The 27983-nt window shown below is 57.7% G+C and overlaps 1 protein-coding gene across 7 annotated transcripts; it reads right to left on the reverse strand.

Moving 5' to 3' along the window:
* Window positions 1–250: 250 nt before the first annotated feature.
* SLC35E2B (solute carrier family 35 member E2B) lies at window positions 251–22659 on the reverse strand. Of its 7 annotated transcripts, none has more exons than XM_060088819.1 (10): window positions 22637–22659; window positions 11107–11343; window positions 10941–11005; window positions 10719–10854; window positions 10384–10511; window positions 8649–8769; window positions 7641–7694; window positions 7275–7347; window positions 6058–6203; window positions 251–4234 (listed from the first exon to the last, which is right to left on the reverse strand). In XM_060088819.1, exons 3-10 carry the CDS (start codon window positions 10945–10947, stop codon window positions 3997–3999), a joined length of 903 nt encoding a protein of 300 aa, XP_059944802.1. In that variant the 5' UTR covers window positions 10948–11005; window positions 11107–11343; window positions 22637–22659; the 3' UTR covers window positions 251–3996. The 7 variants fall into 7 exon arrangements, with proteins under 7 accessions (XP_059944802.1, XP_059944801.1, XP_059944803.1 ...); XM_060088818.1 differs by lacking the exon at window positions 22637–22659 and adding an exon at window positions 21990–22250; XM_060088820.1 differs by lacking the exon at window positions 22637–22659 and adding an exon at window positions 12054–12076.
* Between the last annotated feature and the right edge of the window lie 5324 nt (window positions 22660–27983).

The following is a 27983-nucleotide window of genomic DNA, read 5'->3' on the forward strand; positions in this document are numbered from 1 at the left end:
AAAATGTGACAGGAAATTGGGGCACAGAAAGGGCGGTGGAATTGGAATTCTTTCTCTTCCCGGAAAGAAATGTTTACTTTTTTGTATCCAAGAGTTTGTTTTGCTTCCTGTGTTTTTGGTGACAGGAAAAAACCAATTTTTTCACTCCCTTCACGCTGAAAAGGGGTGAAGGCAATAAGAACCCACCCTTGTTCATTTCAGTAGCGCGAACACTGGAGAGTTACACAAGGAAGAAAACAAAGTACACGCTGAACATTTATTTTACTTTTGCAGAACAAGAGTCCTAGATAGTTGCTACCATGGTGGCTTAATTTAGACAAAAATAACCAGGGGGCATCCACAGGATTCACTGTACAGCATCGATGTATTACCATAGCAGAATTAACAGTGACTCAATTATTTAACCACCATTTTCTAGAAAGAATTCATCTAATCACATAAATACTGAAATAAGTGAAATACAAAACACTATAGACATTTTGCACAATGTACTTTTAGTTCTCCGCAGTTTTGTTTGGTATAAAGCACATATAATTTGGTTCTGATACAGACAATTATTGATGTAAGTTTCAAGTTTTTCAGTGTGGGAAAGTCACTCTCACTGTGGCCCTCTGCAACGTGGTGCCCACAACACCGCCCTGGGCGGGTGCAGACGCTACTCACATCTGCAGTCTAGAAATAGCACATCAGCTGAATGCCAGTTTTCCTCTGATGAAAACTGGAAAAAAAAAAAAAAACCAAACACTTTTCCAATTAGAACAGTTTCCACCTCAGTTTGGACATCTAGGCATGGACCCCGCGGCCATCAAACTCAGACTCTCAGCCCTCAGGAGAAGAGGAGGAGATACTACAGAGACAGCAAACCGGGAGGTGTTACACCCTGAGCTGCAGGGTGAGTAAGCCAAGCGATGGTCAGGACAACCTCGTGACTCTCCTCTCAGCCCCTCAGCCAGGATAGAGAAGTAGGCAGGCTCTTCAGGGGAGCTGGGACGTTCTTATTTATAAACTAAGAAAACAAAGAGGTCCCAACCAGGGCATGTACGTGTTTTGGAAAAGAACAGAGCCCTTAGCACAATGTTGGTCAAAGGCAAAAAGACAGGAGGGTTTCTACCTGTAATAACATCCTTGTTTAATTTTTCCAACCCAGGGGAACAGTGAAAATACTTTCATGCATCAGGAAGCACACCCCCTGGACAGATGTAAAAAGACATGTTGCATTTCTTTGATCCCCTCTGGCCCGTCTATAAATGACCATCCATGGGACAGTCAGCGCCGCACAGGAGGGAAAGCCCACCAGTCTGCGGAAAGTATTTCAAGGGCGGCGACGAGCACGGCTCCACGTGGATGATATTCCTCGTGCAGCAATTTTTTACTGTTTGACTCACAAATTGAAGACACATTTTGGATTGTGCAGGAGAATTCTCAGCTTTCCAAGGCAGATGATTTTAACGCTGATATGCAGGAAATTATGACTATCAGAATTCTTTTTTAAAAAAGCCTTTTTTATGCCACTCAGTAGTGGAAATTTCCTTGAAAGCCAGAGATCTCTACACCTCTAACTATCAACGTAAGTAAGCAGATGACCAGATTCAGAAGCCTGGTTCAAGTGTTTGTTTACAAGGGCACGGACAACGACCAAAGACATAGGAGGAGTGGACCCAATGTAACACACAACACCCAGTGTCAACACTGGTACGAGCACGCCTGCGATGGTTCAGTGAAAAGAACATACTAAAAAACGACTAAACAAACTTAATTAAAAAACACGTCTGTACGGTTATTAAACAAATGCCATTGCCAGGCTGCGGGTTTTGACTCTCGGCGCAGGGCTGTCCCGGAAACGCCCAACATGTGGACGACTTAGGGGTGGAGATGCAGACGGAATGAAGCTGTAGCACGCGTTTTGTGGTCTCCCACCCGGGATGAGGAGAAGTCTCAAAAGCAGCTTTGCTAGAAACTGCCTCATGTACTAATAATTTAGAAAAATCTTTCTTGGTCCTAATATCTAGAAAATCAAAACAGGATGAGAGTGGAGGGAGGGGCACGTCCACAGGAGGCAGGGACCCAGGTCCCTACCAACCCTCGGACGCAGGCGGCTGGCACCTGATCACACTCAGATGCGCCCCTTCTGTTCCCGTCTCACCATCAGCCGTGGGCACAGCGGCCACGGTCTGAGGACAGAGGCAGCAGGTCCAGGGAATCGGTGCTTTCCCTCTGGTCCTCACAGACCAGCGCACCAGCTGGCCACCCCAGCTACAGCCAAAGAACCCTCTTTAGTTTTGTTTTGGGGGGAAGCAGAAAAAGAGGAAAGGGATAAAACCTGGGGAAGTCACACGAGCAACCCCTGCACAGTGAAGGTGCGTGGGACTCGCCGTCCTCTGGAGCAGGAGGTCAGCTTCGTAAAAAGGCTGTTTGTAGTTTAAAAGGCCTCATTTTAATCCATCATCATTACAAGCTTTTTAAAGTTAGCAGAACTTAGTGAAATGTAGTTATTGCTCTGTTTCCAAGAGATTTGCTCTCCAGGAGGGGCTATTTTATATTTTCCAGCTGAGAAGCCAACTGGAAAACCAGAGAAGCAATCAGGGAACCCAGGCCCCGAACAGCTGGGACTGTTGCCTGAGACTCAGGGAACGATTCGTGCCTTCGGGTGGCTCTGTCCGCAGACTGGCTGGAGATGGCCAGGTGGCCAGCCTGCGGCCCCGAGTAGGGCTGCACCTGACAAGCCCCAGAGCTCGAGCCTGGTGGGAGGGAGGGGGCTGCGTCCCGATCAGAAATCCCAACAGGCTGCGAGGCAAGGGGTGAAGCGAGGGGTGGAGCCTCAGCCCACCACAGGCCTCAAACACCTGGCCATCCGTTTGTCTGCTCTGGAGGAGGTGGGCGGGGCCGGGCTGCGGGTCTGTGGTCTACCTGGCATACACGATGCGTTCCAGAAGCCACCTATGCCTGTATTTCCTTTTAAAAACCTACACTGTCCTTTTAAACGCAACATAACAAAAACTGTAAATATTCCACACTCGTCCTGCTCATCATTCACGAGGGAAAATTCTAAAAGCCTCGTTGACGAGACAAGGCAAGGCTCCCGACCAGCTGAGTGGGGACGGGTGCTCCCCGGGGGCGCTCCGAACAGCCTGCCTCTCGCCCAGGGGAGCAGAAGGGACAGCAGCCCCCTCCCTGAGCCAAACACTGAGGGGGGCCGCCCGCAGCCTCGGGCTGGAAACCACGTCTGGGCCTCTGGGGACGCCCCGGCCGCAGGTGAGGGCTGGACCTTCAGGTGAAGAGCTCGGCGCAGCAGGCACGGAAAGGGGTGGGGCCGCGTTCGCTCCGCCAGTGACCTCCCCTAAGTGGTGCTGATGCGGGCAGCTCCACCTCGGGCGGGAGGGTGGGGCCGGACACTCCATCCTCAGGAGCAGGGACGCCGGTCTCTGCACCCCAGCTGTCCCCTCTCCGCTCTGTGCCCCGATGCCGTGGCCTCCGTGTCCGGGCAGTGGGGCAGCCCGTCCGAGCCCAGCGGACAGACTCCCTGACGGCCGAGGAGCCGGACGTACCTCGGGTGGCCGCCGACGGCTGGCGTGGGGAAGCGGGTTCTCTCCGCCGGCTGCAAGTGGGGAGGGCGGCCGCTGGCACCTGGCTGCAGCCCCGACTTTGCAGCTATCCCCAGTGGTCGTCACCCACAGAGGAATCGGGGCCTGGCCTGGCTGCAGGGGGTGCGCAGAGGCCGCCAGGAGGAGGTTGTCACGTGGCTCGGCAACGGCTCAGTGGCAGCTGTGGTCTGCGCCCCAGGGGCTGACACCTGGGACCCCGATTCGAGCTCCCCCAGCTCTGACCGAGCGTCCCAGGAAAGAGCGGGAAAGGCTGCCCACTCGCACCTCCCACACCCAGACCGTGACCCGTGGAGCCGGAGGCCCCACGCCTGCCGTCCAGGGAGCGGGAGAGGCGAAGGGGGTCCCCCACTGGCGAGGAGGGGCGTGGTGCGCGGCGCCCCTGAGGCTCCGGGGCTCAGTGGTGTGGCCGGGGGTCCGGAGGGAGCAGCGGCTCAGGGCTGCTGTCTGGGGACTGGCTGGTGGCCGCAGCCAGGCTCTGCATGGCCTCCCGCTGCTGCTGCTTGGCCTTGTTGTAGAGCAGGACTCCGGCTGTCACCAGCACGGTGCCCACGGCTGACAGGCTGGTGACCCTGTTGCCGAAAACGATGACGCTGAGCCAGATGGACAGGGCGTGCTTGACGGTGCTGGCGACACTGCGGGAGAGGACAGCAGGGACGTCGGTGGGGGCCGGAGGCGTCTCCGCTAACCCCACTCTTTCGTGCTGGGGTCCTTCCTACTAGGAAAAAGGTCACCGAGGAGTACCGACACTTCCAACAAAAAGCCGAGTCCCATCTTCACACTCAGCATTTTGCCTTATGTTGCTTCGTCCTTTTTTTGACAGAAATATTTTTAAGTACATTATAGACGTCATGACATTTGATCCCTCACTGCTGCAGCGTGCTCTCCACTGCTCTCCACAGAACGAGGAAGGTTCCCCTGAGAGCGCCTGAGAGAACCGATCATTAGGGACAGTATCTCGGAAGTGACACAGCCCTGCTCAGCCACTGCTGGGACCTCATGAAGATAAAGTGAACACGACAGGGCTTGTCTCCTGGGCTGTCACTGCGGACAGTTTAAACTTAATTTTTGTACTTTTCTACCTAAAGCTATTTTCTTTAAAAAATAACTGGTTTTGGGGCTTCCCTGGTGGCGCAGTGCTTGAGAGTCCGCCTGCCGATGCAGGGGACGCGGGTTCGTGCCCCGGTCCGGGAAGATCCCACATGCCGCAGAGCGGCTGGGCCCGTGAGCCATGGCCGCTGAGCCTGCACGTCCGGAGCCTGTGCTCCGCAACGGGAGAGGCCACAACAGTGAGAGGCCCGCGTACCGCAAAAAAAAAAAAAAAAAAAAGAACTGGTTTGGGGACCATCCTCGTCGCCCAGTGGTTAAGACTCCGCACGTCCGGTGCAGGGGGCCCAGGTTTGATCCCTGGTCGGGGAACTAGATCCCATATCCCGTACAGCAGCCAAAAAATTTTTTTAATAAAATAAAAAGAACTGGTCTTCTGTTTTCTGCCTTTTTTTGAACCATCACTAACAATCACTGAAAAGCAAAGTTTCAGGGGTATGTGGATATAATTCCTGGCCCTAAATGGAAACAGGACCGTGTGACAGACTGTGACAGCGAGAGCTTCAGGAGCCCTTAGCAATCAAGCTGGCCTCGAGGGCCCTGCAGGCAGCTCCCCTCCGGGACTCGGACAGGGGGCGCGTGCACCCCGGGAGGCCCAAGGGCAGCGACGCACCTGCTGCTGACACTTCTGGGTGCAATTCCGCTCTCCTGGGACAGTTGTGAAGTTAAAGGACAAAGGCCCGCTGGCTTCTACGACAACGTGATGGGCAGACCCACTGACATCACTGCATGGATTTCCAGGCCTGCTGGCAACCTCAGCCGATTCCTTTCTATTTGTTACTGAAAACGCTCTGGTGTCAAATCACGCTTTCGCTTTCACTAAGTCCGCCCAGTTACAGAGAAGAAGCCTGTGAGACCTGAGCTCAGTGCTAAGTTACCGGCAGGGAGCCGACGGCCACGTGTGGCTGCTCAAGTGTGAACCGATTAAAGTTAGAGAAATGTCAGATGTTGGTTCCTCGTGGCACTTGGCACGCCCCAGGCGCTCAGGAGCACACGTGGCCTGCGGCTCCCACCCTGGGCGGCCCAGAAGCGGGACAATCCATCATCCCGGGAGATTCCATGAACAGTGCTGTTTCGGGCAGAAGTACACTCACACCACTCCGAGGATTTCTGCTTCTGCACAGAATCCCAGTGGGGATTCCCCTAAAGATCTGTTTCACAGACTTTCCTGTTCACGTTTCAAACGGCACCAATACAGAAAGGCCTAGTAATTACGACCTGTGACCACAGCGATCGCTACATTTTGTGATTCCACAACCACGAACACCTCTTATAAAACGTCCAGATGGCAAGTGTTCCCCTCTGCACGTGACCTGGAGGCACTTCACTTCTTGGGAGGTGTGGTCCTTACCTGAAGGTCACGGGGGAGATCCTCCCCATGAGGGCGTAGGCCGTGACGCTCTGCAGGTGGAAGAGGACGCCGTCCGCCAGCAGCAAAAGCAGCACGTCCTGGCTGTAGCGGAAGCTCCTCGCGTTCCTCCCGATCACCGGCAAGTCCTGCGCCAGAGCCAGAGGGATGCCCGCTGTGCTGACACACTGACCCCAGCCCAGGGGCCAGCCGCACGCTGGAGCCCGGCCGTAGGACAGGACAGCTCAGTTCCACTTGTGTTAAAAAGAGAGGCCTGCGTAGATGCGCACCGGTGCTTCTGTAGGACTGACGGGATCCCAGGACACGCGCAAGCACAGGAGCACGTTTGTGCCCAGCAGGCACATCTGGGAAGCAGCTCCACCAGGGGCGGGCCTGGGAGGGGCTGGGGGACACACCGCTCTCTGTTTCATAAGCTTCTGCCCTGGGACTTGTTCAACCGTGGTCACGATGTTTTTAAATAACAGTAGTAATAAAAAACAAGTGCGGGGGAACTTCCCTGGTGGTGCAGTGGTTAAGAATCCACCTGCCAATGCAGGGGACACGGGTTCGAGCCCTGGTCCGGGAAGATCCCACATGCCGCGGAGCAACTAAGCCCGTGCGCCACAACTACTGAGCCTGTGCTCTAGAGCCCGCGAGCTACAACTACTGAGCCCGTGCACCACAACTACTGAGCCCACATGCTGCAACTACTGAGCCTGCACGCCTAGAGGCCATGCTCCGCAACAAGAGAAGCCACCGTAATGAGAAGCCCGTGCACCACAACGAAGAGTAGCCCCTGCTCGCCACAACTAGAGAAAGCCCGTGCGCAGCAATGAAGACCCAACACAGCCAAAAATAAATAAACAAATAAATTAAAAAAAAAAACAAGTGCAGGAATTCCCTGGCGGTCCAGTGGTTAAAACTCGGCACTTTCACTGCCGTGGCTCGGGTTCTATCCGTGGTCGGGGAATTAAGATCTCACAAGCCCTGAGGTGTGGCCAGAAAACAACAAAAAGTGCACCTAAAAACCCTCACAGCAAAGTTTCCGGGAACTGCTGGCTGCAGCTTGGCCCCGGTGGGCACCGGACCCACACAGGACCCACACGGGTTTGCTTCGCTCAGTCCCCCCCACCCCCCTGGGTGCGTGGCGGCCTCTGGGTATTCAGCACCCGGCGCCCAGGGCTCGCCCCGACCTGGGAAGGCGCCAGCGCTGGACTCACCATGAAGAAGATCCAGGCTGGGACGAGCATGGCCATGGCTGCTGCACTGGTGTAGAACTGCAGCTCCGCGGCCCTGCGGGGACAGGCGCTTGATCCTCTCCCCGCCTCGCCCCCGCCCTCGCCCTCCGTGGAACCAGGGTGCCCCAGTTTATTTATCTCCTCCCAGATGATACGGACGGCTGGGCCTAACAGGCAACCCAACGGCCACGGGACGGTGACAGGCAGCCTCAAACGAGCCGGCCAAGGGGCAGTTGGAAACAGGTGGGGTTTTCTCCCAAGTTTCAACAAGGTTCTTTTAAAGGCACCATGAAATGGGAGGGGTCAGGGCACAGGGTGGTCTGGTCTCCATGGAGCAGTGACACTTACGAGAACCTATATTTGTCCCCGCTGAGGAGCTTTTTGGAGAAAACATTCTGCAAACTAGAATAAAGAAAAGAAGAGGTTACGAGAGGTCAGATGGCACCTCACACGGTCAAAGTGCCATGTCCTCCAGAAGCAGGGACACACGGTAGCTCCTTGGGGGTGGCCCTGGCGTCTGCTGTGAGCCGGGCTGAGCTGCCCCTTTCACAGATGGGTAACCCGAGGTCTCGGAGACTGAGGACGTGCCTGAGGTTACCCAGCTCTGCTCGGCAGCGGCCACGGGACAGACAGTGTGAGCACAGGAAGGCCCTGGGAAAAAAAAACAGAGACAAGACTGCTGGCTGGGAAGGCCCGCCGTGGCCAATGGGAAGACCAGACAGCGTCCAGCTTCCCTGGAAACAGAGGGCTCAGCACTCTGAAGAACGACACTGCTCCCTGGACACTGGGTGCACAGAAGCTCTGGCCAAGGGGACTTAAACCAGAGCAACGAGCCTGCTGCAGAGGTTTACAGGCCCTGTCCTCCTCCTAGGGGTTTACGCTGCAGGCCAGTCAGAAACCTAGAGGGAGACCCGTGTGAAGATGTTTCCTGCAGATCTAAGTCATGAGGTCTGGAGCGTCTGCAGGTGAGCGAGGAGGCTTCTGGAGACCATCCTGCGCTCGGAGTTAACAGGCGAGGTGAAAACTATGACGTGAGCTGGACTGTGTTTCTGGGAAAGGCTGAAGGAAACACAGCAAAGCGTGAGAAATGAAATGAAAGGTGATTTTTCATTGTTCAGCTGTATTATTCACACCCTCCAGACGGGCCTGGTTTTCTTTGGAAGTAATGGCGACAAGAGACCCTCGGACACCGTGTTGCTGCTCTTTCCTCTCTTTTCTCAGAAGTGGTGACGCTGAGAGAGGAGGCTGCGCAGAGGTGTCAGCAAGGCGGCTCGACCGCCACTGGGGCGTGCCATCCACCCCCCTCCTGCGGGACACGGAACCCCACGCGGCACGGGACGTGCCCCTCGGACTCACCAGTCCATGATGTTGGTGGACAAGGCGGCCGAAAACCCCAGGAAGTTGAAGCTCATCTCGGTGGCCGTGCACAGCGCCAGGCCGCCCATGACAGGGATGAGCGAGAGGTTGACCAGCAGCCCTGCGGAGCGACAGCACACAGGGGCCGGGCTGCAGCGCCCCCAGCGGGCCGGGCTGCCCCCACCCCGCCCCAGGAGTGCCCTGCACGCTCACTGTGTTCGATTCTTCTCGCTGGAGGGGAAAGATGGCACATGCCTCCCGTCACCCGCTCCAGAGCCAGGTGCCAGGGGCACGACAGCCAGAGCCACCAGCTCCAAGCCCTGCTCCCTGCAGCCCACCCCGACCCTGAACCCTCATCTGCAAAACGAGTAGGGCGAAGGGTGGTCTCCAGGGAAGGCTGGGAGAGGAGGGAGGCCCCAGACCCTCAGGGTGTCCAGCGCTCCTGCCTTCGTTCTGAAATCTAACCAACAGCCTTGACATGAAGGTAAGGCTAAGACCATTCGGTGCAACAGAAAATCACGTCACTTTGCACACAGGGCATCCAGCCTCGTGTGGTACCTCTGCTTTGATTTCAGAGGCAGCATCTCATTCATCTTGACATTCAAAGCAGACGAGGGCACAAGCCTCTCGTGTTCAGCAAAAGGAAGCAGAGGTGCCGCCCTCAGATGCCCGCAGCCCCGCCCCCGCCGAGGACAGCGCCGTCCACACAGCAAACCCACAGGCCCATTGGCCTGAGGCCGGGAGCGTCACCATGGAAGGAGGCCTCTGCTGGACGGCAGACCTCACGCAGGGGCCATGGCTGGGAGGCCGTCCAGGGGGCAGGCACCTTCGTGGACTCGGGGCTCTTCCGGGGGTGCCCCTCCTCTGGGGACCCCAAACCTTGGGGTCCCTCAAGTCCTGGCACCTTCTCCAATGCCTCCCCAATAGACTTTTTTTTTTTGCTAAATTTTATCAAGATTTCCTAATTGTTCTCAGCAAGACAGCTGGTTTTCTACACACGTATCCACCACAGCTGGAACCCAAAGTGTGATGTTTTTAAGGCCCTTGAGATAAATCCTTTCTGCATGGTTAAGCTTGATGTGCAGTCAGGCTGTTTCCTGCTGAGTACGATTTTAGCAATTGCTTTTACACTTTGATTTGATTCTGTTTTACCATCGCCTAAGAGTTTGTGCGGCTCCAAGGACACGTCTGTGAGAAGCCCGGCTGAGCCCTGTCCGTCCTCATCCTCCTCTCTCCCTGAGGGAGGTGCCTCCTTGTTTTACCTTTTTGTCATTTTCCCAGTTGAAGCAAACACGCATCTCCCTCTGTGAGCGCCCCCCACCCCCGGGGTCAAACACGACGTGTCATGTCCACGAGTCTGCACTCTGCTTGTCTTCACGGAACCACCCTCTCTAAACGGTTGGCGGGAAAGTCAGGGACGTGTGTGCAGCTGGCAGCGCGTGCCCGCAGCCCAGGTTGGAGATTTGTAACAAGTCCCCTCTGCTGAGCTTCGGGGAGCCACAGTGGAGGGCAGGAGGGGGTGCGGAGGAGGGGCCGGGACGCCTGGCAGATTCCTGGAATGGGCAGTGGCACCGAGGTTACCTGCCTGTCACTCCTTCACCCAGCTCCTACCATCCCGGGCCTCTGAGGCTAAGAAACGACCAGGAGGGAAGTGGAGGGAGCTGAGCTCCAGGGTGACGTGGGTGGGAGCGGCCCCCGGAGGAGCTGGCACGCCCGGGCGTTGGGGGCTGCTCACCGGTGTGCTCCCCCAGGACGGTCCGGGACAGGATCACAGTGAAGATGGGGGCCGAGCTCTTCACCGTCTCAGCAAAGGACACAGCCACGTTTTTCAGGCTGACCAGACCCAAAACCACTGTTGCAAACCTAAGACAGTCAACAGCGTCACAGGGATGAGTTGGTGCATCTGCAGCCACGGGGCAGACCCGGTAGGAGCCCAGAGGGTGCGCACGTCTGCCCCGCCCCCGCCCGGCCCCCTCCCTCCCAGGACCACCTGATGGTAACAGTCAGCCGGGGGGAGATGTTTTACGTGTAAAATACTCAGACCCTCAATCAGAAACGTTAGCTGCTTACCTCATGAGACCCACGAACAACATCGTCATGATGAAGTTGGGAGGGTAAGAAAGCCGGGTTTTGTGCTGATACAAACAGCAGGGGACAAATATTTTAACACAGCCGATAAGCGTGGTTGACAGCATCTGCACGGCCCCTGGAGGAGGAGACGGGGTGCCAGCTGAGCAGAGCGGCTCCACCCCGCGGGGGGCTCCATCCCCCAGCCAGCGCCCGGCGGGGTACCTAGCATGCTGGGTTCCCCTTCCAGCAGGGACAGGATGTACTTGTTGAGAAACAGGGTGCAGAAGCTGAAGAAGAACCAGAGTGTGAGGTAGATGAGGGCGCGGGCACCCCACACGCCCAGGTCCGCCTCGATGACGGTCGTCTCGGTGACGGTGACCGTGAGCACCTGCTCGTCGGGGCCACCTTCGCTCTGGCCAAACGCGATCTTCTCACTCCGGTGGCCAAACACGGGGCCCCAGGCCAGGAGCGGCCGTCCCCCTGGCTTCTCACCGGGGCCCGGCGCCAGCTCTGCCAGGGCCGCAGGCTTAGCAGATGCCGACATCTCAGGGGCGGCGGGCAGCGCAGGGCAGGGACGCAGGGACGGAGGCAGCAGCCATGCGGGTGGCACTGGGCAGGGCGTGGGCTGGAGTGGGAAGGAAAGGACGGCGTTGCGTGAGCGGCTAAGGTCCTGCCGAGTTTAATCACCCACTTAGAGTAACTTCAGGACGCAAACTCGGGGTCCTGGCCTTGTTTCCAGCCCCAAAGGAGCAGGCGCCCCGACGGCTCGGACTTCTCCTCCAGTAAGTTTCTGAGACCAAAGCCTTTACCGGCCTCCGTCGCCTCCCCACACACCTGACCCTCCAGCCATCCGCCCGAGCTCCTTCTACAGTACCTGCCGCCCCCCGCCTCTTCCAGCCCCGCCCCACCCCTGGGGCACCCCGCACCCCCCAAGCGGCCTGCCCAGCCTCGAGCTCATCCTCCAGGCTGCCCTCCCGCACTTCGGCTGTGGCCCGGGGTCCCCGCCCCACCCCTGGGGCACCCCGCACCCCCCAAGCGGCCTGCCCAGCCTCGAGCTCATCCTCCAGGCTGCCCTCCCGCACTTCGGCTGTGGCCCGGGGTCCCCGCCCCACCCCTGGGGCACCCCGCACCCCCCAAGCGGCCTGCCCAGCCTCGAGCTCATCCTCCAGGCTGCCCTCCCGCACTTCGGCTGTGGCCCGGGGTCCCCGCCCCACCCCCGAAGCTGCCACAAGTGCCCTGCACCTTGCCACCCACCCTGGGACCAACCAGAGCCACCGAGGAAGGGGCCCCCTCGCCCGAGCTCTTCCCACCAGGCTGGCTCTCCCACGCCCTCACCCTTTGTGGGAGGGTTGACCCGCCCCGTCAAGAGACGCTGAGTTTCTGTCCCTCCATCGGGTTTTGAGTTCCAACCCCTGTGTTCTTCGCGTTCTATTTGTTACCGTTTCAAACTGGCCTGTTTCTCTCAACTTTCGATTCCTTCTTTGCATCGTCTCTTTCACGGTCCAACAGTTCATCACCCAAGCCCTGACAGTATGACCCTCAGCCTCTCAGCAGGTCAGCTGCCCGCTGGCTCGAGGGGGCTGTTCGCGTGCACAGATCCTGGCCCGGGGGACCTCCTCCTGGGCTTGAGGGCGGGCCTTGGAGCGGGCGTGGGCAGGGCCTCTGCAGGTGCCCAGGAGAGGGTGCTCCTCCCTCAACAGACCCACACGTGCTTGGCGCTCAGGCCTGTGGCCACGACTTCTCAAGAGAGACCCCTTGCTCCCTAAGACCACAGGCAAAGTCCGACTCCCATTTGCTGGTGGGTGAGTGCTTCAAGCTCTGGCCCTTCTTTTTTCTAAATTTATTTTTTTGGCCACGCCTCGCAGCTTGTGGGATCTTAGTTCCCCGACCAGGGATTGAACCCATGCCCTTGGTGGTGAAAGCGCTGAGTCCTAACCACTGGACCACCGGGGAAGTCCCAGTTCTGGCTTTAAGCAGCGACCCAGTGACGACCACCTGCCCAGCTCAGGAGTCCTGGCCACTCTTTCCCAGTGACACCAAACTGGAGTCCCCAGCCCCCTGCCCCCACCTCTAGGCAGCCAAGCCGACTGCCTATGTCCTCATCCCTCCGATGCTGACATTCGGGGGGCGCCCCTCATGCTTTAACCTAACTTCCAGGCATGCGTGACCCAGACGGATTTGTGACTCCCTGACCCCACCTGAAGCCAGGCTCCTGGCTGAGCTGCCCCCCCAGCTCCCCGTGTCCACCCAGTGCTCTGGGTCACCCCACAAGCTCAGCAGCACCAGGTCCCGGTGGGCACCCAGGCCTGACATGCACCCCGACCCTCGGGACACCAGGGCAGCTCCCCAAACGCACCCCAGACCACGACGGATGCACGTGGCCCTCCCGCGGGCCCCCACTGCCCCCGCGATACACACGAGCTCTTCGAGCCCTCCAGGCGCTGACGGGGCCAGATCTCCACTAACGCCCCGTCCTCCTTCCTCTCCCAGCCTGGTCCCGCAGTCCTCTCCAGGCCACACCCTGCTGGGAGCTGCACCTCCGTGGGCTGGACCGGCCGCGGCCCAGCAGGGGTGTGGGGAGCCCGTGCTGCCCCCCAGCTGGGAACAGGGGCCCAGCTGCAGGCGGACGGAAAACACAGGAACAAAGCCCATGTGTGGCTCGGGGTCCCGGAGAGCAGAGACGGCGCCCCACCCCCCGGCCCTTGGCTGACCCCGTCTGGATGCCCAGCCCTGCAGCCGGGCCCCCCCAGGACACAGCTCCCACCGGCCGCGGGGGCTCTGCCTCTCAAGGGAGCCCCCGTCAGGCCCACCGACAGCGCCAGGCCCCTCTCTTCAGGGACCCTGACCCGGTGTTTGTCACACAAGTCCTGACGCCACCGCTGAGACTCCAAAACCAAACCTGATTGTCAGGTGATGCTCCAGAAGCCCCCGGGGAGGGTCCCATCGCCTTTCCTGTCTCTCGTCACAAAACGAGGCTGGAGGCAAGGTGCAGGCGCTTCCCCCCCCACGATCTCCACTAGGTTTCCGTCTGGGAAACTCACAGCTTCCCGGGCAGCACTGCCAGCCAGGCCTCCGCCTCCTTCTCTGCAGCTCAAGGAGCTCCGGCCCGATGCCAGAGCTCCGCCGCTGAGCCCCGAGGCCCTGGGGCGCCCGCTCTCCTTCCTCAACAAGAAGCTGCTTTGAAACAAAGGCGGGTCCGCGCGGTTCCACAGCCGCCGCTCACCTGGTGACGGTGTGGCATTTCACTGGATGAACGAGCCACCAGGGACTCACCCCCACTGCTGACCACACCGGGCCCCGGGCCGTCCGCCACATCCGTCCTGTGCGGGTCGTTCCTTATGTTTCTGCTGGGTCTGCGCCCACCGGGCACCCACGACCCCCGAGGTCATCGTGCTGGGCTGTCCTCTCACCCGCTCTGGAGGTTCTGCCCCATCTGCCCCGAGGGTGGAGGGTGTTGCGGCCTCTGAAGAAGCAGAATCCATCACACACACACCCCCGCCCAACCAGCACACGAGGCTCCAGCGCCTCCCAACTGTCCCAGGCCGAAAGCAGGTGGCAGCGCAGATGCAAACAGATTCAGACCGAAACGGTGGGGATGGGACCTTTCAGGAGTCACCGCAAGTCACAGGGAACGTAAGAAAGAGTCAGCAGAGCCCGTGGCCGGGGTGGCATGGGGACAGAGCGTCCGTCAGATGGGGTCAACGCGGCACTTTTTTGCCAGCAGCAGAACAAAAGCCAAACAGAACCTACGCGCCTGTCGACAGGGACGAAGACGGCAGCGGGTGGGGATGGACGCCCCCAGCGGGCAGAGGGAAGCCGCACACGGGCGATGGGCGACAGGCAAACCTTACAGCTGTCGGAAGTGCTGAGGCCGAGTCGCGGAAGGAGACACACGACACAGCGCCACCAGCAGCACTTAGGTGTGTCCAGACACGACATGTCATTAGAAATAAAAGCACAAAAAGTGCTGTTAAGAGCAAAGAACTGGGAACTCAAGCTGGGGTTGGGCCGCGAGGACGGGGCACGCAAGCGGGCAAGCATGGCGGGCATCACGCTGTTTTCTAGGCTGTTCCGAAAGCTGAGGATTTATACATGAAAAAGAGCCAGGCAGCACCTGGGGAGACAGATGCCTGTTCAGACCAGAGCTTCCCGGACCGTCTGCCCTTGGTGACCTCGTCTCACGTGGCACCAGGAGCTTTCTGTGTCCTGTCGCAGGTTCCGGACTGGAAGGCAGCAGGTGCTCCGTCACAGACCAGCACTGCTGTCCGCTGCGTCCAGAGCAGGGCCCAGGGAGCCCAACACGGATGTTCAGCCTCCCTCCAGCGGGTGACCTCTTCCTGACCATCGACACCCCACAAGCAGCCCACCCAGCCTGGTGACCGAGGATGTGACAGCCAAGGGACAGGCAGACCCCCAGCTTTCACGAGCAGCAGGAGAGGTCGGCAACCTCCGTGTGTGTAGTGTCCGGAAGGAGTCCAAATGCCTCTGGAGTCAGAACAAGGGCTTTGAATGTCTTAAAAAATGAAATCACGGGAATTCCCTGGCGGTCCACTGGTTGGGACTCGGCGCTTTCACCGCAGTGGCCCGGGGTTCAATCCCTGGTGGGGGAACTAAGATCCCACAAGCCACGTGGCCCAGCCCCAAACAAACAAACAAACAAACAAATGAAATCAACTTCGGAATGGACGGTCCTGTCTTGTTCCTTCTCGACAAGACTCCCTAAGTCACACCAGGTTCCAAGTTGTTTGCTTGCTTTTGCTTTGTCAGGCGATGGGGGTCTGAGGCCTGGAGGGCTCCTCCAGCGGCTCTGGGGGTGGGGCTGGGGGGCTGGAATAAGGAGGGGCCACTACAGAGAAGCAGCCGAGACCAGGCAGTGAAGGAGGCCCCTGGGCTGTGATGGAGGCCGAGGTGGCAGGGAAAGCAGAGACCAGGGCAGTGGCCCTCCAGGCCGGACGCCAGAAGACCCTTCTCTGGGGAATTCAACAGGCACGGGATAGACCTTGAGGACAGAAATCAGGGTCCCAAGGAGAGGCCTTGACAGAGAAAGCAGCTGAGCAGCCCTGAGCTTCTGGTCACCCTTCAGTGCCCTGGGAGCTGAGCCAAGGCAGGAGACGGGGCAGGGGGAGCCGAGTGCCCACCGGCAAGCAGGATGTGCTGCTTTACAAGTCACCAGAACAGGGTCCCTGGGGATCAAGACCAGGGTGGCAGAAGTGGAAATCTCACCAGGGGCCCCGGGCTCCCAAGAAGATCCGGCTCAGGACAGGACTTGACGTGGAGGCTCCGAAGACCCTCAGAAGTACACAGGGAGCTCGAGGTGGCGGGCATCAAGGATGCAGCCACCAAGGTGACCTGGGGTCCTGCTTCGGGACACAGCCCACAAGGGCCAAAGCGGCCCCATCCACGGCCCAGCCACCAGAAGGAGAGGCAAGGCGCCCTGGAGAAAAGCTTCCACGACTCAGCCTGAGGACAGGTGAGGATCAAAGATCAGAGACCACCTGGCCAGCAGGCTGCCAGTGGGGGAGGAGCAGCCTCCTGGCTGCTCCAGGAGGGACAGATGGACAGATGGACAGAGGGACAGACAGGATGCAGTCGTGCAGACAAACAGACGAAGAAACTGTCAGGAATAAATCAGCGGGATGAAAACATGGCAAGTCTAGAGAGGAAACGTCCCACTGCTGAATGAAACTACGGTGTCCTCCGACCATTTCCCTGCGAGGTGTTAACTGGTGACCAGGGTCAATCACAACTTTACCCCCCGGAGAAACAAGCAGATGCCCCTCCATAGAGCCACCAAAGTGGGAACCACCAGGAACGAGACAGAGACACCATGTCTCCCTGACCTGAGGCGCTGAACCCGGCACCGCTGCAGTTTCCCTGCCACAAGTGCAGATCTGATGGTGAGAAAATGCAGGTGTCAAAAGCCGAGGAGAGGAGGATGGACGGCAGAGGCTGAGCACCAGGCCGGGGGCTGCAGGTCGTTACAGCATCCACAGCGCACAGAGCCTGCCAACGCCGCGCACCTTTTCAACATTCACACCCTCTGGAACCAAAAATGATCAAATCAATAACATCTCCAAAACCAAAAATCCCTAACGTGCAATACAGACAGAACGACCCGAACCAAACCACAGCTCGGTGAACAACATCCCACTGAAGAGCGAAGGACAGGAAGCCAGCCAGTAACTGTGCCAGCGGCACTGAGAACACGCGCAGGCTCCAGACGACACCCCAGGCAGGCGCTGGGCCCGGGGCGGCTTCACGGAGTCTGGGTGAGAGCTTGAGGTGGGGCAGAGAAGGGTGTGCGCTGCGGGGAAGGAGGGATGGCCGCAGGGGCAGACGGGCGGCAGGACGCCTGTGCACGCCGCTGCTCCCTCCCCGGGAGGCCTGGAGGCAGGGACGCTCCCAGCAGCACAGCCGGCTCCTAAGCCTCATTCTCTGCTGGGCAGAACCAGCCTCCTTGGAGGAACAGCTGATTCCAGGGCTGGGACAGGAGCTGGGCCAGAAAGAGAGGGAGGGCTCCTAGGGTGACAGGGACTTATCAGAAGGACACAGGGGCCAGCATGAGGGATGCAGTTTGAGAGAGAAAGTAAATAATAGCAAAGGGTTAGAAGCCACACATCCACCATGATCACTAAATGGGGAAAGGAGAAAGCTCTTCCTTCAGTTACAAAGTCAGATGACTGACACAATTAGAATATCTCCGTTTGGCGACCATGCCCATGATCACACTAACAATCGACTCAGGCTGGGTGACAGTTTAGAAATAACAGAATATTTGGTCTCAGAGTGTATCCCTACAAGGTACGTGTTAATAACAAAGGGCACTCAATGGAGGTACGAAGGGGAGAAGACAGGAAACTTCCTTGAAGGAGGAGAAGGGGGAGGCGCCTACCCACATAGGAGGAGTCCAGGTCACGTGCTGTATCGGCGCAGAAACAAGTAAACGAATTGGAACGGAGGCCCAGAGACTCCACACAAGCAGAATTCTGATCCAAGACAGAGCGGGGTTGTGGCTCGTTGGAGAAGGGAGGCCACTGTCACTGATACTAGGATGGACGTGATCCACACCAGAGAAAAGAAACTGGACCCTGATCTCACAATTCTAGACAAAAAAGAACAATCAGCAACATCCACAGAGCACTTCCTAGGAACCAGGTAGGGTCTGACCGAGCATTTCACACATATTAACTCGATGAATCTTCACAACCCTTGCAGAGGGACGCTGTCACCCGTGTGAGACACATGAAGTGCAGAGACGGCCACAGTTCAGGGCTTGAACCTGGGCAGCCTGGCTGTGAAATGCAGCTGTGTAAATCCTACGTTTAGAGGAGAATATAAGAGAATATTTTCCCGATCCTGGTACAGGAAAAGAGTGTCTTTTTTTTTTTTTCTGCCCGCACCACACAGCTTGCGGGATCTTAGTTCCCCAACCAGGGATTGAACCCAGGCCCCAGCAGTGAAAGTGCCAGGTCCTGACCACTGGACCACCAGTGAATTCCTGGAAAAGAGTATCTTAAACCAATCCCCATTAAAGAGAATATAAATAAAACAGACTATGTTGGCTAAACTAAGAGCTTTTGTGCCATCAAAACACACTATAACGTACTGTAACATTAACACACTAAATGACAAAGCGACAACCTGGAGGAGACAGTTACGAGGTGATAAAGGAGAGGGAACGAATTCCTACAACTTAATAGGAAACGTGGGCAAAAACACCAGCGCAGGAGAGCGTTTCCAAACGGCCGATAAGCACGAGAGAGGACGCGCATCAGCACTCCAGCGCCGTGTGACGCGGCATCGCACACCCAGCAGCGCAGAGCAACGACACACCTACGAGCCCGCAAGCTTCTGTGGTCGGGACTCTGGCAGCAGCTGTGCTGGACAGTTGGCCATCACGATGGCAGGAGGGGGCCGAGGCCTCACCCGAAGGCCGGGGCGCCTGCTTCCAAGCCCACACGCGCAGCTCCCTGCCAGCTGTTGGGGGAAGACCCCCTCCGCGGGGCAGCCCACAGCCGGCACCTGGCCTGCATTGGAACGAGCTGGCGGCTGAGAGAAAGCACCCGAGGAGGCCGGAGTCTCCTTCTCTGCTGTTCTGAGCTCATTAGAAGGCCGGCCTCGAGGGGAGGGGCTACGGCGGGTGAGAATGCAGGGCGGGAGGCAAGGTCACGTCCGATCACGGGGGTCGACCTCACCAGCGGTCAGGGGGCTGGACACACCACCCACCCCCACTGCCAAAAACCATCAGGTCCGACGACACCCAGAGCTGCTGGAAGGTGTGGATCCAGAGGCCCCCAGACACAGCTACGGGGTGGCTGGTACGAGCACTTGCGGAAACGGCGTGGCGGCCTCTTGAGAGCTACGCACCTGCGCACCCTACACGTCAGCACTTCCACTCCCGAGGTTCCCCCAGAGAAGTCCTGCGAGAGCGTCCAGAGCAGGACTGCCCGTCACGACGGCTGGGAAGCGCGACCGGCCACCCGCCGGAGAATGAACGTGTGCTGTGGACTTGGCCCAGGAGTGAGGACAACAAACGCCCGGCAATAGCCACGGCCAACAGCCGGCCAGGCCCTCTCTGCCCGGATGTTGGGCGGGCACGTGACCGCAGCACTTACCACTGGTCACCGGCCGCAGCGCCGATCCTGGGCAGAAGGCCCGCTCCCGGCTGCGGCGAAGCCCCGCGCGGCGGTGCTGGGCATTGCACGTGCAGGCCGGGAGCGGCCGGGGGTCAGCGGCTCAGAGCCCAGCAGGTCCGGCTCACCCAGCCCCGCCGAGACCCCAGCTGCCCTCCCCAGCTCCGGCTCGTGTTTCCACCGCCCGTTCTTCTTTCTCAGCCCCCGTGACTCCAGGTGCCTCCACGAGAAGCAATTCCCATCCTGCGAAAGACCGAAGGTCAGTGGCCTCAATCCGACAACGAAAAACTGACCCCGCCTTCCAGGTCGGCCTGGAAACAGGGCGGACCGGGCTGAACGCAAGGATCGTGGGGCACTGCTCCCCGACCAGGCCCCTCGTGACAAAGGTCTGAATTATTGCCCTCTCAGATTATAGCACAAATAACAAGAACTGAAACGTGGCCTTTTCCACCCAGCACGGAGTAGGTGGCTCACGAGGCCAGGGTTGACTCTTAACTTTACTCCTGCCCAGAGCTGTCCTCAGAAGAGGGTGCACACGTGGGACTGAAAGGAAACCAGGTCAGCGACACATAGTGAGAAGCACACCTGTGACACCTTGTCACGTGCAGGCGCTGAGCCCCCTCTCCCACGGCCTGAACGGCCCAGCCTTCGCCAGCCCTGCAGCAAGGGCTCACGACCCGCGGGGAGGTGTGCCTGGTTCTGAAACGGTGGGGGGGGGGCAGGGCCACCACAGCACATTCGCCACCGAAGGGAAGTTTGCGTGGAGGTTAGCGAAAATAAAGATGTCAACTTTCCCACCCAGTTCTGCAGACCCTTAAATTCTAGGGCCTGTCAGCCTGAGGTCAAGAGTCCCTGTTCTCCAACAAACAACTCAAGATGTTTTCAAATGCCTGGTGAGGAAATCTAGGTTGGTTCAAATTGTCAGCAGGGCAGTTTAGAAAAAATGTGCTGAAAGTCTACAAATTTTATACACTAATTCAGAAATTCCACCTCTAGGGATTTATCCTAAAGAAATAATCTAACAAAGGCCCAAGACTGTACAGACAAGGATTTTCAAAAGCTTTGTTTTTAAGACTCAGAAGCTGACACTAGCCAAGTGTCAGGTAAGAAATTTGTAACAAACCCTGTCACATAATGGGACACTGTAGCCCTGCAAGTTTTGACAAAAATAGATTTGTCATAGATTAAGTGAAAGCAGAGTTACAAGACCTCTGCACAGTATGTTCCCGTTTAAAAAGTACAAATGGTTCAGAAGAACACAGGCGAAGTTACCAACTGCGGTCAGCTCTGGGAGCAGAATCTCAGGTCCTTCACATTTTGTTTGCGTTTTGGCTCCTCTTCATTTTCTAATTTATGTGCACTGAAAATGGATTTCTAACAACAAGGACCTGTATATAGCACAGGGAACTACAATCAATATCTTGTAATAGCCTGTAATGGAATGGAAAAGAATCTGAAAAAGAATGTGTGTGTATAACTGAATCACTGCTGTACACCAGAAACTAACACAACACTGTAAATCAACTGTACTTCAATTTAAAAAAACTTTAAAAAGAAAATGGACTTCTTTAATGTAAAAACTTTCCTATTCCCTCCCTTAATGTTCCTTTTCATGCTGTTTAATATTGTTTTATTCTGCTTTACAATGTTACTTGCAAGTTTAAAGATTTTTGGTAAAGTACACTGCACTCTACTAAAAAAGAACTTTAAGCTACTGAACAAAGAGTCTGCCTCTAAATAGTTTTTTTCTCTCTCTCTTTTTTATCCCGCAGCAGTAGGTGAGCAAGGTCCTCAAGGCTTCAGAAGATGAGCTTGGGGCGGTGGGGCGGGGGCACTGCCTGGACCCCACAGGCCCCGTAAAACCCGCTACAGGAAAGTCACCTGAGGACTACAATGAAGTCTTAGCTCTGGGCCTGACTGGGAGTTTCCCACCCCAATTTACAAAGTAACAGTCCGCTAGGACCAGCGCCCGGCAGGATGTTAGTCATTATATAATTTCCAGTTTTCTAAAATCCTGCGTAGAAAGACACCAACTGCAATGAATATGCGGGCGATCGCGCCCTTTGGTTCCGGATCAGACGGAGCATCTTTACCCGGTTCTTTAGGAAGCGGTTGCACCTGCCGTTCCGAGGCCATGCCCCACCTCGGGGGGGCATCGGCGGGGGGGGGGGGGCTAAAACGCAAGGACCCCCGACCCTGTGCCCCTCACCCCGCCTCTGACAGCCCACCCCAACGACCCGAGCGCGGCTCCCCCCACCCGCTCCGGAGACCCCCAAGCCCCGCCGCACCTGTGCCCAGCCGCCCCGCCTCAGGCGCCGTGCGGACCCAGGACGGGAACGCGGCGCCGGCCGTGGAGGCCTGGGGTCCGAGCGGACACCTGCGAGGTGGGGCGGGAACTCCATGCGGTGGACGCTGAAGGAGCGGACCGGTCGTGAAGGCGAGAGGGACGGTGACCCCCGGCGGCGTCGGACGCCGGGCGCGCGCGTGCCAAGGCCCTGGGGTGGCTCAGCGGCCGCGCCCGCAGAGGGTCCGAGGGCCGGGGAAGGGAGGTAGCTAGTGGGGGGAACTTCGGCCCTGACGCAAAGGGCGACCCCCGCAGGCGACCCACCCCGCCAGCTTAATTCAGCGCTTCACCCACCGAGAAGTCCCCGGGCTAGACGCCGCGCGGGCCCCGCAGCCTCGGGGACGTGCACCGGGACCCGCAGCCGCATCCGGGCGGGGTTTCAGCGCGCCGGGGCGGAGGACGCGGTCACCCGGGGCCCCGCCGCCCCCGCCTCCCCACAGCGACCCGACCACGTTCCGGCGACGGCGGCTCCCCGCGCGAAAGCCTGCGGGGCGGGCCCGGTGGGCGGGCCCCAAACAGACCCCCCCCGACCCAGGTCCCCGCGGGTGGTGGGGCGGGGACGGGGGCGGGGCGAAGCGGGGCGGAAGTGCCACTACCGGCCCCGGAAGCCATGAGATGGAAGTGACGCGTCGGAAGCCAGCCACGGCTCCCCGCTGTCCCGCGGGACTCGTTCCGCTGTGTCCTGAACGTCTGGGCTTCTCGGCCGCCGCTGCTGAGCCGGTGGAGGGGCCGCGCTGCTGGTCGATTCCCCCCCGCTGTCGTCCCCTTGGCATCCTCTTGGCCGTACCATTTCAGCCCAGGCGGGGGTGGTGATCCTGGGTGACGGCGACCCCCATGGTCATCCCCTTGGTACCCTTGGGGCCGTACCACCTCAGCCCAGTCGGGGGTGGTGCTGCTGGGCGATCCCCGTAGTCATCCCCTTGGCACTCTCCAGGCCGTACCACTTAAGCCCAGGCGGGGGTGGGGCGAAGGCGACCCCCGCGGCCTTGGCACCTTCCGGGCTGTACCACCTCCGCCCAGGTCGGGGAGGCGATGGCGCCCCCTCGCGATATGCTCTGGCGTACCGCTTCAGCCCAGAAGGCGGCCGCCGCCGTCCTCCCCTTGGTACATTCCGGGCCGTACCACCGCGGCCCAGGAGGGGCGACCAGTTCGTGGACCTGTAAGCCCCTAAGGGGCCGCCCTCCAAGTTTTGTTTTCAAGGGACAGAAATTCCAGCCTCAACACGCCTCCTTTAGAAGAGGAAAGATAGAGGGAGTGTCTGTCTTCCCAGCATCCTAGCATCGGAGCAGCTCTAGGGGCACCTGGACCCCGAGGCTGCGCCCCTGGAGAGGGCGCTGATTGGCCAAGCTGTGGGGAGCTCCGCCTGGGGGCGTGACCTCGGCCCAGGTGAAAGGCGGGCTGCACTGGGATGGTCGCACCTGCCGCGGAGCACCTGCCCAGACCAGTTCTCCTCCCCGCGTACTTTTTAACATAATTTTCAGGGGCAAGGGTACAGCTAATGGGCTCTTTTTTTTTTTTTCTTGTATATGTATTTCCTCCTGCTTCTCTTTCAACGTCAGATTCACATATTACCTGTCTGTCTTTTTGTGATGATTTAATTATCGGGAGTGAGGAAATCTCAGAATGTTAGTGTTAATTTCTTTTTAAAATTGAAGTATAGTTGGTGTGCAATATAATATGTTACAGGCGTGCAATATTCGCAATTTTTAAAGGTTATGCTCCATTTATAGTTCCTATAAAATATAGCCTATATTCCCTGTGTTGTGCAATATGTCCTTGTAGCTTATTTTATTTATTTTTTCTGTTTTTAATTTTTTTATTTTAAAATTTTATTTTTTTATACAGCAGGTTCTTATTAGTCATCAATTTTATACACATCAGTGTATACATGTCAATCCCAATCGCCCAATTCATCACCCCCTACCCCAACCCCACCGCCGCTTTCCCCCCTTGGTGTCCATACGTTTGCTCTCCACACCTTTGTCTCAATTTCTGCCCTGCAAACCGGTTCATCTGTACCATTTTTCTAGGTTCCACATATATGCATTAATATACGATATCGGGCCTCCCTGGTGGCGCAGTGGTTGAGAGTCCGCCTGCCGATGCAGGGGATACGGGTTCGTGCCCCGATCTGGGAGGATCCCATATGCCGCGGAGCGGCTGGGCCCGTGAGCCATGGCCACTGGGCCTGCGCGTCCGGAGCCTGTGCTCCGCAACGGGAGAGGCCACGACAGTGAGAGGCCCGCATACCGCAAAAAGAAAAAAATATATATATATACGATATCTGTTTTTCTCTTTCTGACTTATTTCACTCTGTATGACAGTCTCTAGATCCATCCACGTCCCAGCAAATGCCCCAATTTTGTTCCTTTTTATGGCTGAGTAATATTCCATTGTATATATGTACCACATCTTCTTTATCCATTCATCTGTCGATGGGCATTTAGGTTGCTTCCATGACCTGGCTATTGTAAATAGTGCTGCAGTGAACATTGGGGTGCATGTGTCTTTTTGAATTATGGTTTTCTCTGGGTATATGCCCGGGAGTGGGATTGCTGGGTCATATGGTAATTTTATTTTTAGTTTTTTTAAGGAACCTCCATACTGTTCTCCATAGTGGCTGTATTAATTTACATTCCCACCAACAGTGCAAGAGGGTTCCCTTTTCTCCACACCCTCTCCAGCATTTGTTGTTTGTAGATTTTCTGATGATGCCCATTCTGACCGGTGTGAGGTGATATTTTCAGGAGCAAGGGTACAGCTAATGGGCTCTTCTTAAAGCCTACTTTTTGGTCAAACTTTCACATATTTTTCTTCACATTATTTTAATAATTTTATTTTTTATTTTTTTAATTTTTTTTTAATTTTTATGATTATGATTATTTTTATTTTTGGCTGTGTTGGGTCTTCGTTGCTGCACGCGGGCTTTCTCTAGTTGAGGTGAGCAGGAGCTACTCTTCGTTGTGGTGCGCAGGCTTCTCATTGCGGTGGCTGCTCTTGTGCGTGGGCTTCAGTAGTTGTGGCACACGGGCTTCAGTAGTTGTGGCTGGGCACGCACAGGCGGGGCTGGGGCCGCGAGCTGCAGTTCAAGCTTCAGTGAGTTACTTGTGGTGATCAGTGAGTTAGTTACTTGTAGTCAAGAATTTCAAAATGAAATGTATAAAACGTATCAAAAACTTTATAGCAGGGCTTCCCTGGTGGCGCAGTGGTTAAGAATCCACCTGCCAATGCAGGGGACATGGGTTCGAGCCCTGGTCCGGGAAGATCCCACATGCCGCAGAGCAACTAAGCCCGTGCGCCACAACTACTGAGCCTGCGCTCTAGAGCCCGCGAGCCACAACTACGGAAGCCCGCGAGCCACAACTACTGAAGCCCGCGTGCCTAGAGCCCATGCTTCGCGACAAGAGAAGCCACCGCAATGAGCTCACACACCCCAATGAAGAATAGCCGCTGCTCGCCGCAACTAGAGAAAGCCCGCGTGCAGCAATGAAGACCCAACGCAGCCAAAAATAAATACATAAAATAAATAAATGGAAAAAAAACCCTTTATAGCAGAATCTTTCTTACATTTTATCTGAGACAGTGCGTTTTAACAATTCTGAAATGATGTCAGGGGACCCTAGGCGCCATCCCCTCCTGGAGCAGGCACCCCAGCATGGAGGACAGTTCGACCCAGGCCTCCAGCCACTGCCCAAGGAAGCCTTTGCTCCATGGTCACACTCCCAGAGTTTGTATCCTGCCCTTTTTTCTTTGTCCTGCTAATAGTTGTTTACCAAAAACAATAAAACAGCCAGTTATTTTACCAGCAAAATGGGTTGGTTTGGCAGCAGCAAAGAAGTGAAGTTCAGGACAGGCAGCTATGGTGAAGCACAAGCAAGTCTGCTGACACAGAGGAGAAGGGCCAGTGGTTATAAACAGTCTACTGGAGGAACTGGGAGGCACGTGGTGGCTTTTCATTGGCTGAGAGGCTACCAGGCGGGGGACATCGTCCTTCCTCCTGCTGGTGGCCGTGAAGTATCTGCTTCTGGCCACAGGTGCAAGGGACTCTCCGCCTGCTGGGATCTGTGTTGAGGCCCAGGGGCACCTGCCTGAGAGCTTACCCTTCTGGCCTCCCAACTGCATTTTAGTTGAGTTTCCCCTTTATTACTTTTCACATTAAGTCTTCTCTAAACACCGCAGGAGACGCTGCTGCAGGTAGTGAGTCGTTTCACCGCTGGGCCATGTCTGACTTCCAGTATCAGGGAAGGGGTCTGAGTGGTTTTAACTGCATTTGCTGGAGTTTCCACTTCTTCCTTTGACTGGATTCCAAGAAGCAGAATTTGGGGTTGAAAGACTTTAGACCGGCCAGGATTCTTCACACCCTTGTCAGCTTCAAATGTGACCATTTCAGCCTCTTTGCTGATTTGCACATTAGACACAAACCTGTTAGCAAGCGGCTCTCGTGAAGGAGCCCCGCGCCGGCCAGCCTGCCTCTCCTCGTGGCATCTGCCGGCCTCTCCCAGTCCAGCCCCCTGGCCCCAGCCCCCTTCTCACAGGCTCAGTTTGCATCTGGGCCATGGTCTGATGTGATGGCTGCAGTCAGGTGGGGTGGTGACCTGCGGGCCCGGAGGAGCCCAAGTTCCCAGGGGATGGTGAGGACAGCAGGAGGTGTGGACCTGGGCCTGGGAGCCCACAAGGCCCAGAGCACGGGGTCCCGGGAGGAAGGGTGGGGTGTGCCCCCTCGTCCCTCCAGCCCCACCGCCAAAATCGCCAGGAAGCACTGACCCGCACGATGCTGCTTCCTGGGCGCCTGGCCTCCTGACGGCAGCCCCTCGCTGGGCCAGGGGCGCCTCCGAGCCCACGTTCTGAGGGCTCCACGTTAAGCCCCAGGGGTTCTCTTTCTTTTAAGCAATCACCATTTGTTAGGCCTCACCACCTCGGGGTGCTCTTGGGCGCCCTTGCTTACCCCCCGTAATTAGCTTGCTCTGGGAGGAAGGCGGGCAGAGTGGTCAGCGCTGGGGGGGGCCGTTGGAGCTGCCAGGGCAGGAGGGGGACGGGGGCTTCAGGCCGGCAGCCCATGTGGGCCACTGGGCACCCAAGGCGTCGGGAGCTGAGTCTGCTCCAGGCTTCTCGGGGGCAGGGGGGACCCATTATTCGGTCCGCTGGGAAGGGATCTCGCAGATGTAATTACGGTCCCGAGCGTGTGGCCTTCAGACCCATCCAGGGGGCAGTGCCTGGAGGAGGGGAGCCTCACCAGCAGGCAAGGCCGGTGGGGTCTGCCTGGGCCTGGCCCCTCCAAGCTCAGCCCTGGCCCGCCCAGCAGGGCCCCTGGCCATCCCCAGGTCACTGGGCTGTGGAGTCGAGGCCTCTGGTTCCTTCCTGAGTGTCCTTCCCAGGCTCTGGGGCCAGCCAGGATGCCCACAGCCTGGGACGGCCAAGCAGCCTTTCCGGACGCTGCCCCTGGTCCCGTGGGTGATGGCTACTCACCTGTCATCCTGACCATCACCTCAGCCGGCTGCCCCTGGGGGGCCAGGACCCCGTCCAGTGTGAGGGCTGTGCCTGAAGGTCCCTCAGTGAGACCCACTCGGGGTGGGGCAGCAGCAGCTGCTAAGGCCTCTGGGACTTGTCCACTGAGCAGCAGATGGGGAAACGGAGTCTGCAGCCGAGGTCGCTCAGGTTCACGACCCCTGGGCCCGAGCCCAGGCCTGCCCCCAAACCAGAGATGTGCACCCTCCCTGGCTGCCCTTTGGGTAATCCTCCACACACCCTGTGGCGTGACCCCTGCCTCCCACCCCCACTTTAGCCTGACCTTGGGGCTCAGCCTCTGGACTCCACGGGCCGGGGGCACTGGCAGAGCAGCCCCCAGGGGCTGGGGCCAAAGGTCATGCAAGCAAAACCACAGGGCTGGGGAGCCGCCCCCTTGCTGCTTCAGGCCAGCGTCTGGGAGAGTCCGGGGCACCCATGGGCCTCACCGAGCTCCCAGGAAGCTGGCTGAGGTCAGGCCGTGCCTCTGTCCCCGTGGCTGCCTGTCCTGAGCTTCTGGGGGCAGGAGGCCCTCCCCGCAGGGTGCGGGGCGCAGACCAGCCCCGTCCCCGCTGTCCTCCACGGGCTCCAGCCCCTCCTCGGTCTTGCCCACACTGACCTCACCTCTTCCACCAAATCCTCAGCGTTTCCAGATTCTGAGGTGGCCCAAGCTCTGGCCTGGACTTTTCTGGGGTGAAATGTGCTGGCAGTGGCCAACCCCGCCCCCTGTGGTGACTCGAGTTCACCGTCGTCCCCTCCCCCGCACCCCCCATCCTCTGGGCTTCT

The sequence above is a fragment of the Mesoplodon densirostris genome, chromosome 2 (assembly GCF_025265405.1).
Source record: "Mesoplodon densirostris isolate mMesDen1 chromosome 2, mMesDen1 primary haplotype, whole genome shotgun sequence".
In the NCBI taxonomy this organism is placed as follows: domain Eukaryota; kingdom Metazoa; phylum Chordata; class Mammalia; order Artiodactyla; family Ziphiidae; genus Mesoplodon; species Mesoplodon densirostris.

Excerpts from the sequence above, each read along its gene's own strand:
- SLC35E2B (XM_060088814.1), bottom strand. The coding sequence starts at position 12,232 with ATGAACTGTTGGACCGTGAAAGAGACGATGCAAAGAAGGAATCGAAAG. Across the intron at positions 7,348-7,640 it reads GGGGACAAATATAGGTTCTC|GGCCGCGGAGCTGCAGTTCT; the intron begins GTAAGTGTCACT and ends CTGTCCCCGCAG. Across the intron at positions 6,204-7,274 it reads CAGCCTGGATCTTCTTCATG|GACTTGCCGGTGATCGGGAG; the intron begins GTGAGTCCAGCG and ends GCTCTGGCGCAG.